The sequence below is a fragment of the Lissotriton vulgaris genome, chromosome 2_1 (genome assembly GCF_964263255.1).
Source record: "Lissotriton vulgaris chromosome 2_1, aLisVul1.2, whole genome shotgun sequence".
Classification (NCBI taxonomy): Eukaryota; Metazoa; Chordata; class Amphibia; order Caudata; family Salamandridae; genus Lissotriton; species Lissotriton vulgaris.
This window is the reverse complement of record NC_141687.1, coordinates 304821684-304841111: the sequence shown is the minus strand read 5'-3', so window position 1 is coordinate 304841111 and position 19428 is coordinate 304821684. Positions and strand designations below refer to the sequence as shown.

The following is a 19428-nucleotide window of genomic DNA, read 5'->3' as shown; positions in this document are numbered from 1 at the left end:
CTTTTGGACCCAGCGGTGCCAGGGCACAACACCTGAAACCTTCGTGGGTAACCTGTTCCGGCGTACAAGTCACAGAGACACGGGACACTTCCTTCGGCGTCAAAGAGTCAAGGTTTATTTACTGCAGGGAACACAGAAGTCACAGGAAGTACATCGAGTGTAGTTCGGGGAGACTGCTTCAAATTGGTTATGTGGATCGCTCCTTTTATACAGTTTCTACCCATAGGCTAACATTGAACACAAAGGTTTACAACTCAGTTCCCACATCAAGCTCCCAGAGGGGTCGTTTTGGTCGCTTTCAAACATGCAAGGTCCGGAACATAACTGCGGAAACATTTGGCGGTTCCCAACTGTAAAAACCCATCTTCCCACCATTAGCAAATTCCAATCAACAATCAAGTAGATCGAAACAGGAACGAAGACAGGTGCAGAGGAAGACGGAGACAGTGGGGAGATCGGAAAGGGTGTAAAAGGGGAGGTGTCGGGAAGCACGAGATACAGGCATCAAAGGGACGTGCCTAATGAGATGCACGGCTGAGACAATAAGTCCGTGCGGCAAGATGAGCCTTGAGCGGCGCCACCTGCCTTACAGCAGCAACCCCCTCGTCATAAAGACACTTTCAAAGGACATGTGTCTTCCGCAAATATCTTGGGAGTCCCAGGGTCGCGAAGCGGACAGCGTCCGTTCGCTGACTACTTGAGGGCAAGAGACAAAATGGATGCCGTATCTAAGATGGAACCCGTGGGTACAGATAAAAAGCCCACGTAACAAACGAACGGCTTAAGTTAGCACAGCGAAACTGCGCACACTTACTAAACTCGTCATTTGCGGTTCATAGATACCAGACTCGACCATATTCGTACGAGTCGGAAACACCACTTACAATTGTCACGGAACCTCAATGCTGTTAACCATTTTGAAGGACAGTTTGATATGGATGATGGATTCTTTTAGTTTTCTGTTTCTGGAGAGTTGGGCTGTGAATACACCCTGCTTTGTGACGGATGAAGCTGTGATGCTAATTACCGACGTTCCACTACAAAAAAATGTTAACTAGCAATATCCATTCTTGGACCTCAGCTTTTATTGTTTTGTTGGTGAATTCAGTCGCTGTTGGTTTCACTCTGAGGTTGGCACTGAACATCTAATCTTAAACGAGGGCAAGGCAATCTCTGCTGATGAATGTTCTTGATGGTGACTCTCAGATAAAGTGTTGTATCAGTGAATTACTAGTGAAGCTTAATAATGTCTCTGGCGAGGAGGTTACGAAGAGGCTCCTCTCACAAGGTGAAGATCATCAGGAGAGGGTAGACCTTTGAGTTACTTTAGAATTCCACTACATCTTAGATCTCTGGGCAACTTATTAACGATTTTAGCCAACTCCTGCTCCAGATGCGCCAACATGCAGACTCCTGAGTTTTCAATGCTATGCCTGATTTGCGATACCAGTTTCTGCTGCCAGACCTGCCACAAACTGAGCTGCATGGACCATATGAGTGCATGTGTCAATGTCTGATGCACTACATCTCTCCCAGAACAACATAAGGACTGCCACAGAGACCTTACACGTAATTGACGATTTCTTGGTAAATTCTTGAGTCTAGCCCCTACCGTGGTGTGTTTCGTTCGTGTGGAATGTTTGACTGCATTCTGTAATAAAGTAGAGTTCATCCAGGATAAGGTTAACAAGTAACATTTATTCAGCCCCAACCAACAGTCAGCTAACAACTGACAAATATGGAACTTGCATATTAGATGAACACTGGTGACAGGTGGTTCCAAGCTCTAAGTTCTAGCATGGAACCAGACCACCACACATAGACAGGTCATCACACTTCTCCCTCTTAAACACTAAACAGGTAGAAGTCCAGCAATAAAATAGGCAACAGAAACATATGAAGAAACAATAGAAAAGGTTCCTATACACAATCACGCAAGTGAACAGGAGGCCTGCGTACTCTCACACTCTTACGAGAAGAATCAGTATGCAAATCTGGAACAACAACATTATCTTCACATTTCCCTTTACCCCCAAAATGAGAAACACGACTATTGTTCCAGATACGACCATCCTCCGTCTTTACAGCATTTTTGAAATTTTTTACAATGGTTCTAGGAACAGAAAACTTTGTCCAATTTTAACAACCCACAGGAGCCCTAATCTTTACCACTTCCCCCACCTTGAATTTGGATTCTTTTGCAGAGTTTCTCCTATCTACATACAACTTCCTTTGCCACTGTAGTTTCAATTCCCTTTCTCTCCATGCACCCACATCATTATTTTTTACACCCTTGTCTGCAGCCATCCAGGCAGGACACAAACAAGTATTAGGCGCCCTACCCTTATAGAGTTCAAACGGAGTCTTTCCTGTAGTTGAGTGTGGAGAGAATCGATAAGCAGAAATTCTGTTCTGTAACTCCCTTCTCCAGTCCAAATTGTTAACCCTTGCCAACTGAATGCTTTCATTCAAAGTCTTGTTAAGTCTCTCCAAAGCACCATTTGCCTCAGGATGATACAAAGAAATCCTCTTGTGAACTATACCACACCTACAGAGATAATCCTCAACTTTCCTAGAACAAAATTATGGCCCATTGTCAGATAGAATAGAGTTCGGGTAACTCTTGCGCTTAAAGACAGACTCCAAGAAAGAAATAACAGACTCACTTGTAATCTCCCTCACCAAACTAACCTCCACCCATCTTGAATACAAGTCCAACAAAACCAACATAAACGGAATTTGATGCTCACCATGTAACGGCCCCACAATATCAACTGCAATCTCATCCCAGGGAGACTTAGGCAACCTTCTGCAAACCATTGGGGAAAACCTAGTTTTCAAAACTTTATCACTTGCCTGACAAGAAGAGCAATCCCTAACTGTACGTTCCACCAACAAATCAATCCCTGGCCACCAGAAATCCATTCGTATGCGCTCTTTCGTCTTAGAAATGCCCAAGTGTCCTTCATGAGCCATGTCCACCAGAACACTTCTGAGATTAACAGGTGGGACTAATCTAGTACCTCTCATAAGTAAACCATCCACCATTGCTAACTCATCAGCAACCATTGACCAAGGTTTCTGAAGAGAACGAGACATGCCTCCTTCCAACAATTTAATGACCTCCTTTAATTCCTCATCCTTACTCAACCCTTCTTTCCAAGCATCTTCCTTCACGCACCCAAAGTAATGTCACACACCTTTAATTCACACTCAAAATCTTCAACCAAAGCTTCATCAACACTTTCCACGACATCCACCAACCTTGACAGACAATCAGCCGAGACATTAGTTTTTCCTGGAATATACTCAAACCTGAACACAAACTCCTGCAAGGAAATTACCCACCTCCTAATTCTTGCAGAGATTGAGTCCAACCCCTTCTTTTCAAACACCTCCTTTAGTGGTTTGTGATCAGATCTGATGGTAAAGGAGGAACCCCAAACAAACTTCCTGAATTTATTCACAGCCCAATATATTCCCAACGCCTCTTTCTCTATGACAGAGTAATTCAACTCCGCCCCCTTTAAACATCTCGAAGCACAAGCTAATGAGAACCTCTTTCTTTCCTCACCTGTAACAACAGAGCACCCAGACCCTTACTGCTAGCATCTGTTACAATAAACGTCGGATCCCCTGGAACAAACGCCTGCAAATTTGGTGCATTCCTCAGATCGATCTTTACCTGAGCAAACTCTCTACTACACTCCTCCGTCCAATTAAACACAGAGTTTTTACACATGATTTTCCTCAGATTAACAATCTTATCTGCGAAATTTCTCACAAACTTGTTGTAAAACTCCGCCATGCCCAAAAATGATGACACCTCTTCTTTTGAACATGGCTCCTTCAACTTTTCAATTGTATCCACAAGTTCCTTTTTTGGACATATGCCCTTCCTCAAAATATGGTGGCCCAAATAATCTAACTCATTGACACCAAACTTACACTTGCTCCGTCGTAAAGTTAATCCAACATCCAACATCTTCTTCAACACAAGACAAACCCTTTCATCATGTTCATGTTCATTCTTACCAGAAATGAGAACATCGTCCTGATAACATCTTACCCCCGGTATTCCTTTGAACAGATCTTCCATTATTCTCTGGAATACCGAGGCTGCCGAAACAGGCCCAAAAGGCATCCTTAAAAACTTGAATGCCCCCATTGGTGTTATAAAACTAGTAAGCTCCTGACACTCTTCCTTTAGCGGGACCTGGTGGTATGCCGAAGCCATGTCTAAGGTGGTGAAGTAACATGCCCCATCTAATGTAGAAACCAACTCCTCTATGTTTGGCAAAGGGTACTTGTCAACTATTGCCTCCTTATTTAATGCACGAAGGTCAACACACAGCCGAATCTCATTATTTGGCTTCCTCGCGACCACAATTGGTGCGAGCCATTCAGTTGCCTCTACTGGTTGTATAACCCCAGTCGACAACAACCTCTCAATCTCTTTTCCCACAGCATCCTTTACACAAATTGGAATGCGCCTTACTTTAGCAGCAACAGGCACCGCACCCAACTTCAGTTTGATGTTGTGATTGTAACCCTTTATACATCCAAGTTTTTCACTGAACAATTCCCTAAAATACTTTACAAACTTATTCTCTTCATCATCTACAGACTGTACTTGAATAACTGGATGAGCATTTGGATTGAGACTCACACCCAACCTTGCTTGATGAGACCAACTCAACAAGTTGTCTCCCCTGTTTGCCACATAAATTTTTGCTTCCACAAACCTCCCCTTATATTCAATGCAGTCAAAAAAGTAACCCATTATTTTTATGGGTTGTTCTTGATAACCTGTTGGTCTTATATCCGGTTTACACAAAGTCTTTTTCTTTTCAAACACATTTTCAAACACCTCTTTTGAAATGAAAGTGACATGTGAGCATGAATCAAATTTCATCAACACACTTGCTTCCCCAACCAACACATAATCAGAAGGATGTTCTACAACATCATCATTAATTTGAAAACTAACCAACTTAGTCTCTGTCCTCGTATCTCTCCCAACTCTTGATCTGCAATTTCTTCCAATATGCCCCTTTCTTCCACACACATTAAAATTGAACTTAAGGGCAGGACACTCTCTCGCATTCGCCATATGCCCATATTTCCCACATCTATAGCAATATCCTTGAAAAGGCGTTGTGAATTTCTTACTTGTCTGTATTTTCGGAATACCTCCATCAACCTCCCCTTTCAATTTTTCTCCCTCACACCCTTCTTTTTTTATCTTCTCATCATCTCTCTTCACAGCCTGACACACCACTTCTTGTGCTGAACAACCACTTGGGTTTACATCCTTCTTCTCCTTGCTCAGTTCTCCAACACATTTTAACATGTGTTCAACCCTTTTAGCAATACCTATCACTTCTTCAAGTGCAGGTTCATCCTTTAACCACAACTGCTCCCTTATTTATCGCTCACACATCTCAAAACGAATTGATCCCTTATTCTCTCTTCCACCAAACCCCCAAACTTACAACTTGATGCCAGCTTTCTTAGTGCAATAATGTACTCCTCAACACTCTCTTCCTTACCTTGCTCTCGTAACCCGAAATAGTACCTTTCCATGATGGTACTTACTTTAGGAAGGTAATGCAAATCCAACTGCCTAACACATATTTCAAACTCATTCAACCCCCTTTGATCTGCTTGTGGAATAAGTGGAAGAGTCTCCAAAACCTCCTGGCCTTCACCACCCAAACAATGCATTAATAAGGCATGCTGTCTTTCTCCACTCAAACTCGCACCACACACCCTCGCGTAGTTCTCAAATATTTTGTTCCATTTTTTCCACCTAATCAGTGGCTCCCCTGGTTCCATCAGAAAGGAAGGAGGCGCAGTTACATCCTGCATTTTGCTACCCTTATACTAAATTTTCACCTTAACACACTTTAACCTTATTCCCCTTTATACCCTTAAACATCAATGTACTTCCTCTCTTCTCCCAAAAGGTGTGCTCATCACCGTTAACAGGCTCCAAGTTTCCTGTCCAGTTTTCACGAGTTGAGCCTGACTCTCCTTTCAAGCACTTCTTGCCACCTCTTCCAGTTAGTGTGCTTTTCTCTGTTCAACAAACTCCTCCGACTTCACTCCTCCTTCCGTTTTTTCACTCCTTTTAAGTCGACTTTTTCCTTCTTTCTTGTGCCCAACACGCCTTTCTGTCCTCCTTTTACCAGTCAATTTCGAATTTAGACTATGCCAGACGCCGAACTACCGCTTTTCCTGCTGTCCTCTCTCTCTCGAATTAACAGAAAAAAAAAAAAATTCTCTCATGATGGCTGCCACTATTTCTTCAAATACATTCGATCTTCTTTCTTAAGTAGATTGAGCTTGTTTTTTTTAAAAAACCAACTCAAAATGGCCGTCACGAAACATTTGCACTTCTTTTTTGGTTGATCGAGCTTGTTTTTTTAGACCGACTCAAAATGGCCGCCACGCAACAATTGTACCTCTTTCTTTGGCCAATCTCGCTTGTTTTTTTCTTTTTCAAAACCTTTTCCCATTCAAAGATGTCAGCCAACTTTCTTCCAACAAATAGTCTTTTTTGTTTGGAAATTTACCCTCGAAAATCGACGTCACGTACAAACTCCGTTTTTTACATATTTTGCTTCATAAACCATAGAAATTGTCTACCGTTGCCGAATTTCGCCGCGTTTTCTTCTTTTTTTTAATTTTTTACCGCGTTTCCTTCGCTGTGCCACACCTATTCCTGGAAGATTTCGTTTGACCTTCCTTCTTCCACACAGCAGCCAAGTGAGTTTTCCTCTTTTCCTTTAGCTATACACCTGTTGTTGAGGCAGACTTGCACATGTAGATTCCTCCTCAAACGTCGCCAGTGTAATAAAGTAGAGTTCATCCAGGATAAGGTTAACAAGTAACATTTATTCAGCCCCAACCAACAGTCAGCTAACAACTGACAAATATGGAACTTACATATTAGATGAACACTGGTGACAGGTGGTTCCAAGCTCTAAGTTCTAGCATGGAACCAGACCACCACACAGAGACAGGTCATCACATACTCCTTGGGAAATAAGTTCTACCTGGGTCAGCACTCGCTCCACGACTCCGCACAAACCATTCACGCATTACAGATGTTATAATAACTGACGATGTTACGTAAAATATGGTAATAGTACAGACATAGCTTATCTTATTTTGAGTGCATCCTCTGTACAAGCTCACCAGTGAGCTAGCTCAGTGAGTAAAGCTGCAGCTTCTGAGAGCCATAGCTTATGTTTTCGGATCAAAGTGGAATATGTAGGATATAAATCTGATATTTACCCATCAAGTATCAATTTATTTTGTGATTTTATTAATTAAAATCTTAAAATAATGAAGTATTTTGCCCTTGAAAGACCAGCAGTTGCTCGACGTCCCTTCTGGCAACATACATACCTGAGTAGCTGAAACAGAGTGCAGATGAAGGTTCCTTGATTGTGATTCTTGGAAGGACACTCAGTACCCCAACAAGTATTCTCCTTTGCACCTTTCGTTTTCAGATTTGTTGTACTGGTTAGGGCATGTCTTTCAGGTTTCAGGCACCATACATTTCTGTAACATATCAGCTTATCTTCATACATACGTCCATTGCACCCAAAGGCCCAGTTTCTTTAATTGCAATCAGTAGTTGGATGTGTTTTTAATTTATTTTTCTGGTCGTTCCTCCCAATGTGTTAGTAAATTCTGACGCCTAACTTTTGCAGACAGACTCTCTAACATTGGTGGGCTGGAAGCCCCATCATGTAAGGGTGATAGTGTTCACAATCAAAGTGGAAAAGTCTCCATTCCAGTGATTTGCAAAACTTCTTCAGTCAGTGGGAATAAAAGTGCTACTACGTTCAGAGAGTATGGAAAGTATTTGTGACTAAAGTCATTAAGGCAGGGCGGTTATTTGATCAGCAAAGGTAGTCACACATTTCCCACCCATTAGAATTGACTGATAAGAGTTCCTTCATCTCAGAACTTCAGGTTCACTTTTTTAACTGCTGGAGTGTCTGCACACTCCTGTGCCACATATTTTCTCAAGTGTTTCCTAGACGTTGGGCAAACATGGAAGGAGCACTTACTTCCTTTGCTATTTGAGGTTTGCACCCATGGTAGGTAGAGATTCCTTTCACAAAGAACATTTGGGCTCTGAATGAAAGTCTGTTTTTAGAACAGCACCCAATCTGCATTTAATTTCTCCCAGATTCTCTGGTCAAGGCCATTTAATTGAGGGTTTGTGCCATGAGAATTCTTCCCACACTGAGATGGAATGCATCTTTAGAGATCTAGTGCACACAATGTTTAGCATTACAAGTAGCCCATTTAGATGTATTTAAAGGCCATCGTCCTGTGATATCCCCTGCACAGTGACACTCACTTGAAGATTGTATGCCTTCTAACTTTGAGCTCTAATCCTAAACAATGAAGAATGATTGCTGCCTAACCGCTTCTCATCTAATAGACTAACACAGCAGGATATGGAGAAACTGAGTAGGCAACATTTCAACTGTTCACAAGTGGTCTCTACACCCCGGTGTAACAGTTGCTCTTCAGTTGAGAACTGTAAGATCCAGCCATGCCCTTGCACAGGGGTCATCACACTGGCAGCCAAACTAATCACAGTTGAAAATGCATTACCGCCCCCAAATATTTAACACTTTCAACATCATGGGGAATTCAACAAAATGTCGCTGCATTCAAGAAGAATCTGAAGACCAGTGAGGAAGAAAGCCTTTGCATCTTAATTCCTACCCATGTGATTCCTTCCCCACATACAGTGTCTCAGCTGTATTATGACTGCATTCGAATTCATGGTCCTGGTGCAAGCGGCCACCTGGGCTACTTCTTAAGCCCACTGTGAACATTACCCTCTGTAAACATCTGCTTTGAATTGTACTTACAGTGCCGAATCTCAGTTCTCTCAGGCCAGGCTAAAAAGAAAATCTTTGACTAGATTGGTATACCATCTGTTATCACCTCCTAATGTACGTAATTACTAATTGTGAATCTTTTTATATGTATAAATGGATGGGCTGGGACAGGTAAGTAAGTGAAAGTTGGATTCTGTAAGCCCTTCTGTATTCAAAGTCCCTCATTAATGATTGAATGTTACATTTAGATCTCTGACCACTGCGGTTTGCTGGGGGATTGGAATTCTGAGCTGTGCCTTTAGCAGGATGAATCTTCTGAAATGTATTGGGGAGTGGGAGGGGGAGGGAATCCCAACAATTCAGATTTTGTTGTATTAAATAGTGTTTTCAATGTTATGCCTTTTTTTAGAAGTGAAAACATTGGAGTAGGACGTGTATTCTGCACCCTGCAAATACTTCACTGGGGGCAACTTACTTGATGGGAAAAATACCTCACTTGTTTCTGACCAACTCAGATTGGAGTCTTAAGAGGTTATTAGGATGCCACCCTAGCGGTACTGGGACTGGCCGCCAGACGTGCGGCAGTCCTGTACCGAGAGTTAAGATGCGACCACCACCCTGGAGGTCGCATTCCGCATTTTTTACATTGCGGCGGGTGCTGCAGTAAGCAGCACCAGCCGCAATGCCAGAGTGCCATGTTGTGCATTGCCATGCACAACATGGTAGGCACCGCAGGCACCGTGCGGTGCCTGCCACCTTGTGCATGGCAATGTAGGGGGGTACCTAAGTGCTGTGCCCCAAATCCCCCGGGGGCCCACAACGGGCCCCCAAAGCATTTCCCCGCCAGCCTTTGCCGCCATGGAACGGCCTTAAAAGCCACACATACTAATTTGGATGGCGGTGCCCGCTAGGCACCGCCACCATATTGTGGCCCAAGTCCTCCCGGCCGGCAATCGGAACGATTGCTGACCGACGAAAAAGCGGCAGACGCACTTTGCGTCCGCCGCGTTACCCCTGGCATTATAATATGGCTGGTTGCGATGGCGGGCGGATCAGCATCACCGGGCCGGCGGTGGCAATCCGCCCGCTATCTTAATCACCCCTTTAGTCCTACTTCCCTTTTAGTTGTGTAATTTTTCTTGATTCGACTGTGGTCTTAAAACACTTGCAATTTGTACCAGAGAAAGTAAGGGAGTTTGATAAATGAGGTGGTCGGGGAGCCACAGGATTAACCCACCAGCCTATTTCTAAACTCTCAAAGTGCTATGCACTTTTTTCATGCTGTTCATTGTATATGTACAGACTTACTTTTTTGATATCTCTTTGGTACATCTACAGTACTCAAAATTGTTTGAACCTCAGGGTTTTGTTTCATGCGTTGTACACCGGTGGTCATCTCTTTTCAGACTCTTTCGGTTAGAATCAGCTGGGTGAAGTAAATTAATTGAAATAAATAGCCGGGTCTATTTATACTGGATAAATAACATTTAAGGTTTTTTTGTTTACTGTGCAGGCGGCTAGATGACAATATTCGAACGGTGGTGAGAGGTCAGACTAACGTGGGACAGGATGGGCGACAGGTATGTGTGCGTGAGAGAGAAGTCCCTTTATTACAGAATGTATTATTTATGTTCTGATTAATTTTTCATTTAAACGTTTGTAAATGTCAAGCTAAATAGTGGAAATGCAACATCTGTGTGTATGTATCATGTGTTTTCAATTACCTCACTGTAAACATTTGTAGGCCTTCTATAAAAGGACGTCTTAGTCTCAAACTTACATGTCCTCTACTGCTAGAATCCAGGGATCATTTGCAAAATCCCTAACTCTGTACCATGCATGTTTTGCCCTCTGTGTCATGCCATGTACATTTCCGACAAAGCAACAGCCTTGGCCTTGCGTAGGTTGGCTCGACCTCGCCCTTCACAATAGGCCTGAGGGCCCGCTGGGCCGAGCCTACTCCCTGAGCGCTGTTACGCCTTGAGGATTGCTCTCTTGGCGCGGAGAGTAAGTGACATCCACCCGCCCAGAGCCCCACCGCAGACAGCTCGAATAGGGGCGCTAAAGACCCCGGGCCCCTAGCTGCCTCGGATGCAGGGGGGACCCTTCCAGCGGGGAGCTGATGCAGCACAGAAGCAGTGGATGATGGCCTCCTTCATATGCAGGAGCATAACACTGTACCATGGCCCAAGTGACACGATAGGGGCCAGCGGGTGGAGCGGAATAACGGAGGCAGGAAGGGAAGGGTCTAGAGATTTCCCAGAGACCTCGAACTTGAATGGACATTCAGATTGGCCACCTCAATATCTGCCCTTGCTGGGATGTCACAGTCCTTTGCCTCATTTCTGGCATAAGTACATCTCTGAGCGACCTGAGTTCACTGAGACGGGCGCCTGGGCACAGTAGAAGTCACCCACCCCCCATTCTCTGGCCGGGGGCCCATCGTGTCAGTAGCGCATTGCTCTGACCCCCTCACAACTACGGGGTTGCAGAGGGTGCAATACGGACTACCTCAACCACCAGGACCTCCTAGTGTACACCAAAGCACTGCAGCGGACCCCTCCATCCTCTCAGGTCGTGTCAGGACCAGCAAAGCAACGCGGCGCGAATGTCCACCGCAAAAACCTGTAGCAAGACCTCCAGGCAGCTCCTATTCACAGAGGTGCTCAAAGAACCGTCACCATGGCCACGAAGACCGGTGATCCCTCGACGAGCGGCCCCCCCAGCAGCCTCAGTGACCCCTGCAGCAGGAGCCACCATGGACCGCATACTTCAGAAATCTCCACAGTAATCGCAGACTGGAGGGAATGGACTCCAACATCTCCAAGCTGCCGTAAGAAGCCAAATCAATATGGTTGGAGCAAGCTGGTTTCCATACCCGAACTGAGGTGCTGGATCAGAGGCTGATGGTGGTAGAGGACCAATTGAACGCAGTACACGACAGGGATCAGGAAATTATTTTCCTCTGGAGCAAGATTGTCGAATTGGAGCACCGTAGCCGGAGGAAAAATATCAATTTTTTGGATTCCCGGAGTCCATTGAGGGCCCCAATGCTGGTACCTTCCTGAAAAATACCCTTCCGTAGCTCATCGGGACTACCTTTGACCCCCCCCCTCTAGAAATTCAACAGGCCCTCCACTTAAGGAGTCACGCCCGCTCATTTTCTTTTTTCTATGCCATGATCAGACGAGGCAAAACCTGGCTGCAGTACGCCCCCATGGTCTAGAGACGAATGAGCGCCGCAAGGACTTCCTTTCCCTTAGACCCTGGCTTCGACAACTGAACTTTAAATATGGCCTCTTTGAACCTGTGAGGTTCTAAGGATGGCAACTCCAGGGACTTTTACGACCCAGAGGACCTACGCCAGTTCCTGGGAAATGTAGCACACCAGGGCATGGACATCCACCCAGGTGACTCTGAACTTTCACAACCGCATGGACCCTCCCAGTCGCCAGAGAGCAACAGATGGACCTGTAGTGGAAACTGGCATCCTGGCAAGGATCAGGACAGACAAACACACACTCATGCAGACAGAGCCTCCGCGCTTAACATGGTGGCCACTTTTGCGCTCCACCCGCAGAGAGACCAATCTCGCTCACCCCTGAAGCCTACAACAGAGCCTGAACAGGGAGCGTAGAGGGCCTGGAATTGATGGCTCCGGTTGATGACACCCCCCTTACAGTTGGACATGCTGCCCCAGGAATAGTAGGACGGCACCTGATCAACGGACAGCCTGAGTATCCTATACACTGTATTGTATTGTAGTGTGTCCTATCTTTTAGAAAGTCATGCCGATTCTAATTCAGCCAATGTGAATATACCTAGTTTACTGAGGTTAGTTTACTGAGGTTTCTTTGGATTGTTCCAAAATGTTGTTGCCTTCATTGCTTGATCGATAGAGGGGATCTGTTGTACTACTTAAGAACGCCTGCTCTACCCACCCTTCCACCCACCCATGCCCCTCCCCTCCACCCACCCATGCCCCTCCCCTCCTTGTACACTGATGGAGGTACCGTAACCACACTTGACACAGACACCTCTACCATGGCGACCGCACGTACATCTCCGTACACATATATCTTCATGTGCCTGAAGAGATTGCGCACCCACATTGTAGTAGTGGCCCTCAGCAAGGCCACCAGTGCTAGGGGTTCTCCCATCTCTGCACAGAGCCCTCAGACCATAGAATAGAAGTTGGCACAGAAACTGGAATAGAAAATACTGAGTTTATTAAACCTCATGAGGTGGAACTACATTCACACAACACCCTTCGGTAATGTATGAAGTAGCACACTGAATGGAAGGAGCTTGGTCCTTTTATACCCACACAGGGGCTCAAATGAAGGAGATACAAGTACAAACTGCTGGCTTTAGGTACATATAAGGTCATACAGAAAATGCACAGTCAACAAGTGGGAGGAGCTAACAGTTGCTAATTCTGGTGAACACATCCTGACAGTTACAGACTGGGGACAGCTGCAAGGACAGTTGCAAGCTCAACTAAGCATGTGCGAAGCAGAAAAGGCTAAATATATCTCGTCTCTAGGCAGATTTCAAGAGCAGTTAACAGGAAGGTAGGACAGAGCACATGGCGAGCACATGGTAACACATGGCAAACAAAATGGCTGACAGAAATACAAAATGGATTCCACAAAATGGACAAGATAGTCTCTAAATACAGGATGGCTTCTGCTAATGCTAACCTAATTGCTGCCAATTACAACAGACGACCCTTTTAGCATTATCTGAAGACAGTCGTTCATCTGGGGTAATCTAGATATGCATCCTGTACACTGATGCTCATAATCTCAATGATCTCTTTATTTAGCATTTGTTGTTCTTTTATTTCTACAATATTTCTCTTGGCAGGTGTACAAACAGTGATGCACATGGAGCAAAGCATAGGACCACATTGTATATAAGTACAGCATGTGAATAATATCGCCAACAGTATACATAAAATAGTCAGTAATTTCTAGCCCTAAGTAGCAAATAGTGTCCACAACCAGGTCGAAAAAGTCCATGTACCAGTCTCTGGGTGAATCTCTGCAGCAATCTTATGCAGTTTTTTTTATTGCGTCGTATACTGAAGGTGAGTGATCTGCTATAAATACGCAGCAACTGCTACCGATGATGCGACATGCACCACCTCGATCAGCCAAAATCACATCAAGCACCATTCTGTTTTGGAGTGCTACAATCCTTGCAATTTGCAGTTCCTCTGTAATGTTCCCAAGTGCCATAGCTGTTTGATTGGTGACAGCTTCCACAACACGAGTCAATCACCTTATCTTTCTGCTATTCAATGCATGACCCACAAAGAAGAACAATCCTAAGTTAAAATCGACATATTGTTGTAGAGCAGTGTCGGTTTGATCCACTTCATCAGTACTTATTGTCCTATTATTTCTGTTCTTGGAAGTGTCATTGTACAATTTGAAGTCGAGGTGATATGACGCAGGTGCCAAAAACACAGGAGGCAACAGAAAGGACAAATAGCAGATCCCTGACCACCCAACAGGTAGTTGATCGTATCCCTTATTTCCGCACACGAAATAAGTATTGTGTGAGGCTGTAAAACTGCTGTTATTAGCACCTTCAATAGTTAGTGTCAAAATACATTCACTCCGTCCCACTTGAATTCTCCCAACACTACTTATACACAAATCTGCTTTAGCTCTGGTCACAGAAATTACAAAAGGTCCATTGGTCTTAATATTTCTCATGTTTGTAAATACATAGTGTCGAAATATTGTCAGGTTGATACTCTTCCCATTCTCATTAGTCCCTTTAGCTTGAGGATAACCAACTGTATCTTGATAGCATACTTTATTCAGACGAAAGTTAATCCCAACTACTGAAGGCTTTCCAGAAGCAAACAAAAGTGCATATCAAGCTTGACATGAACCATTATGGGAAAACGGCAGAGGAATAAAAGGTGTTCCTCCCTTTTTCTGGTGAGCAGGTATCTTCCTACACACCCAACAGTTGGTGGTATTCGTGGCATTATGTGTATGATGCAACATCTGGATGAAGGTATTATTGAGGTAGTATTGTCGATGCTTCTGCTCATGGTAGGGAAGTGTAAAGTAGTGGTGTTCCACTGGTACCGGAGTAGTGGCAACAAAAAGCTGTCGAGCAGGGGCCACCTTCTCAATGTACCACGTAATTGCTGCCATAGCCACCATAGCACCAACAAACCCTACAGCACAAACTATTCTTTTGTTATGCATTTTAGCAACAGCAATAATCGATCTTTCTGCAAACTCGTTGAAACAATCGTTGGAGCTCTTATCCCTGGGCAGCCGCTGATTTCTTCACTGCGGGCCAAGACAGGTGTCACTACACTACGCAGGACAGATCCCCGCCCCCTTGCCACATCGCGTTCTGTTTCACTAACCCAGGGCGGTAGCTCAACCAGTCTTTTTCGGCAAAGCAGATTCTTTCCTTGGTCTCAGATGATATCTGGATTCTCCAGCAATCATGTGGTCCGGGAAGACTTCCGCAAATTCGTCAGGTGAGATAGCTTGACCTTTCTCAGTCTCCAGAATCTCTCGATGGTCGGTCAACAAAGCAGGTTCCACCAAGGCAGGCGACACACGTTTGCAGTGTGTGCTATTGACCCAGTTCTTATTGTTCGTCACTCGAACTGCTGTCCTTGTTGCTAGGAGCACCTGCTCTGGTCCTTGCCACCTCGGTTCCAAACTGTTCGATCTGTCGAAGACCTTGACCATCACGTGGTCGCCAGGATGGAGTTCATGGGCCTTACCTGTAGATCTGTCAGGAAGAGCTTCTCAAACCTGTTGCTGAATAGAGATCAAACTCTGTTAACTGCGTCAAAAAATCATTCATCAGAACACATGGAACATCATGTATGGGGCGTGGCTTAGGAACTCCCCAAATGTTCATTGGTCTCCCAAAGACCCCTTCATATAGGGTAAGGCCAGATCATGAATGTGGCACTGATCTTATGGACCACAATGCCAAGGGTAGTGCATCTGTCCACTTCAAAGAAGGGGAAGCCAGTATTTTCGCCAGCTTCAATTTCAAAGTAGTGTTGTACCTCTCCACTAATCCTGCTGATTGCGGGTGGAAGACTGCATGGAATTTCTGCTTGATCCCTAATCCATTCAGGACATGCTCAACAACTTGACCAATAAAAGAAGCACCTTCGCTGTGGTGAGAGCAGTATTATCCTTTGTAGGGTATGCCTCTATCCATTTACTGAAGGCACATACAACCACTAGGACGTATTTCAGATTATTGCAGCGTTCAAGTTGGATGTAATACATCTGCAAAACTTCAAAAGGTGCGGTTGGTGTAGCAAAACCTCCTGTAGGAGTCCGTGTCCCTTTACCAGGATTATACTGCCAACAGATCACACAGGACTGTACTACTCTTTTAGCTGTGCTGGCAATTTCAGGATGCTCCCAAACTTGCGTAAGCAATTTAGTTATTGCTAGAGCTCCAACATGTGGCAGCCCATGTGCCATTTGAACCATATGTGGTAAATAGACTGCAGGCAATTTCCATTTATCCATGTCTTTGTTGCGCCAACAACCCTCATCGTCCAATATTCCTTCTTTAGCCCATTGCTCAAGTTCTGCTACAGAAGCAGATCTCTGTACATGTAACACTGCCGGTCTAGCATCATACCATCGTTCAGCTTGAGACTTCACTACATACATAGAAGTAGTACTTCGTTGCATTGCAGTCTCACTAGCTACGCGATCTGCAAAGGCATTACCTTGCCCGATCTTATCAGTCACTTTCTTGTGTGCACTACATTTCACAATCGCTATCTTCTTCGGATATGTCAGTGCAGTCAAAAGGTTATGCGCCAATTCTCCATGCAGTATCTGCATCCCGTGGGATGTAAGAAAGCCTCTTTCCTTCCAAAGCAGGCCAAAATCATGGGCCACTCCAAAAGCATAGCGGCTGTCTGTATAGATGTTGACACGCAAGTCAGTCCTAAGTTCTGTGGTATGCGAGCTGTTTCCACTACTGTCTGAAGTGTCGTAATTGCATATGCAGCTGAGGTCGTACCATCTGGCAACTTCAAACAGGACCCATCAACCCACAGTTCCCCATCTACATCTGGAAGGGGCGTATCTTGCAAATCGATGTGACCCTTTGTCTGTTCCTCAGCAAGGAATATACAATCGTGATGCTCCTTTGACTGAGACTGAAGGCGTTCCATCAAACCCTATCGATGTAATCGTTGAGCCAGACAGGGGAGCCCTTGGAACCAATTGTTTAGATAAGGCTCTACGAGTAGCTCCTGTATCAACCAGAAACTGATCAGTAGAACCCAAAACATGTGCTGTAACATAGGGACCCCTCTGATCTACTGGAACTTCAACTGATTCCTTACCCCATCCTAGGCAATCCTATGCATAAGTAGAATCTTGAAAATCAGATGGCACATAGTCAGACATTTGATATTGGTTCCGTCTATCAAAAGTGTTAAACTCATCCTGTCCACGTGCATTAGCATCTTATTTTTCCGCGGGTTTTCGGGCAGAGGCCAAACGAAACCCTGTGGAAAAATAAGATTCAACCAGCCATGGGAGATGTCGACAAGACAACAGAATTACAAGAACTGATCCCCTCCCCAATCTTCAATCTGTCCAATAACATTCTAACAACCGAAGAAGAAAAAGTACTAAGAAAAGGGCTCACATTTGTTCCTACTAAACAGACCGATTTTGTCAAATTAAAGACCGAAGTAATCAAATTTTGCCGTAAAGTAAGGTTAAAAGCCTTTTTTTCCAATAAATATGTATCATACACCAAATGAAACAACGGGATTACGCAATAAACCAACCTTTTGCCCTCCCACTAGCAAGATACCAAAAGAAGTAATAACATTTGAAAGAACTATATTATCTGCAGTGACTAATATGGAATCAAAAAGGAAATGGATTAAACATAATATGTCTACAGCAGAATCAAAGGCATTAAATAATTTGAAAAAGGACACTTCGGTCATCATAAAACAGGCCGACCAAGGCGGCTCTATTGTGGTCTGGGACAAGGAACTCTACATCAGTGAGGTAAAAAGACAACTCAACGATGGTACTTGCTACCGGAAAATAAATAAGGATCCTACATCTGACCAAAAAACGAACTATGTAAAATCATTGATGAAGGCTTTGACCAGGGCTTCTTAGGAAAAAAGGAGACAGAATATCCTAAAATTCAACATCCAAGGACACCCCTATTTTCCGTGTCACCAAAAGTACACAAAAATGAAAAAACTCCACCAGGGCGCCCCATTGTGTCCGGTTGCGAATCTTTATTGGAACCGATCTCTAAATTTGTTGATTTTTTCCTAAAACCTTTTTTACCTTTTGTTAGATCGTTTGTGCAAGACACGACCGATTTCATTAACATATTGACTGTGATTGAATTTGTGAGAAATGAACATTTGATGGTGACAATGGATTTGACAATTTGATGGTGACAATGTCACTCTATACAAAAATTCCACAGGATGAAGCGATGTATGTTTTGGAGAATTTTTTGGAAGAAAGAGAAAGGCCCCACAAAATACCAACAGGCTTTATCTTAAAACTTGTGGAGTTCGCCTTAAAAAAGAATTATTTTAATTTCAACGGAGAATTCTTTTACCAAATAGGCGGCGTGGCCATGGGATGTCCATTTGCCCCAGAACTGGCCGTGTTATTCATGACAAAATATGAGGAGACTTTTGTTTATCAGAACAATCCCTTTTTGCAGTGGATAAAACAATGGTATCGTTATATTGACGATATTTTCTTTGTTTGGACAGGCACAGAGGAAGACCTAAAAAGATTCTATGATTGGATTAATAACAGAGTGCCATCAATCAAAATCAGTCTGGACCACTCAAAAGAGAAAATGCCATTTTTGGACGTGGAGGTTTACCCCTCAGAAGGAGGATTAGTAACAACACTTCATAAGAAGCCGACGGACAGAAACAAGTCACTCCATTTCAAAAGCAACCACCTAGGGAGCCTCAAAGACAATCTCCCGTATGGGCAATATTTAAGAATTAGACGGAATTGTCAATACAAAGAGGAATACCTCAGACACGCAGAGATTTTAACAACTAATCTACTACAACGTGGCTACCCAAAAAAGCTCCTAAAAAAATCACTAAAAAGAGCATGGTGGACACCACGCGAATCCTTACTTGAAAGAAAATCTAAAAAAAACACTGATAGGATGGTTTTGGTTTCGACATTTTGCCCGAATTCTAATTCTTTGAAAAAAGTAGTGAAACAAAACTGGCATCTATTAAAAAATGTGGATAAAGCTTTTTCAAATGAACCACTGTTTGCATTTAAGAAGAGCAGCAGTATTGCCAATCAGTTAGTGAGAGCAGCCCTTCCCAAAAAAGAAAACAATACAGATCTCCGCACTATGTTAAGACTACCGCCTATTCAAGGCCATCGCAGATGTGGAACATGCTCATGTTGTGACTCAACACAAGAGGGAACACTATTCACACACAAAGAGATTAGTTGGAAACATGAGACGTTTACAAATTGTAAATCTTGATTCGTTG

General features: G+C 43.9%; 1 protein-coding gene across 1 annotated transcript in view; it reads left to right on the top strand.

Moving 5' to 3' along the window:
- The window catches only part of VPS53 (VPS53 subunit of GARP complex), a 947455-nt gene that overhangs the window by 186958 nt on the left and 741069 nt on the right, over positions 1 to 19428 (top strand). The window contains exon 4 of the mRNA XM_086954994.1: positions 10390 to 10456. Coding sequence (XP_086811120.1) covers positions 10390 to 10456 — 67 coding nt within the window. The remainder of the gene's footprint in view (positions 1 to 10389; positions 10457 to 19428) is intronic.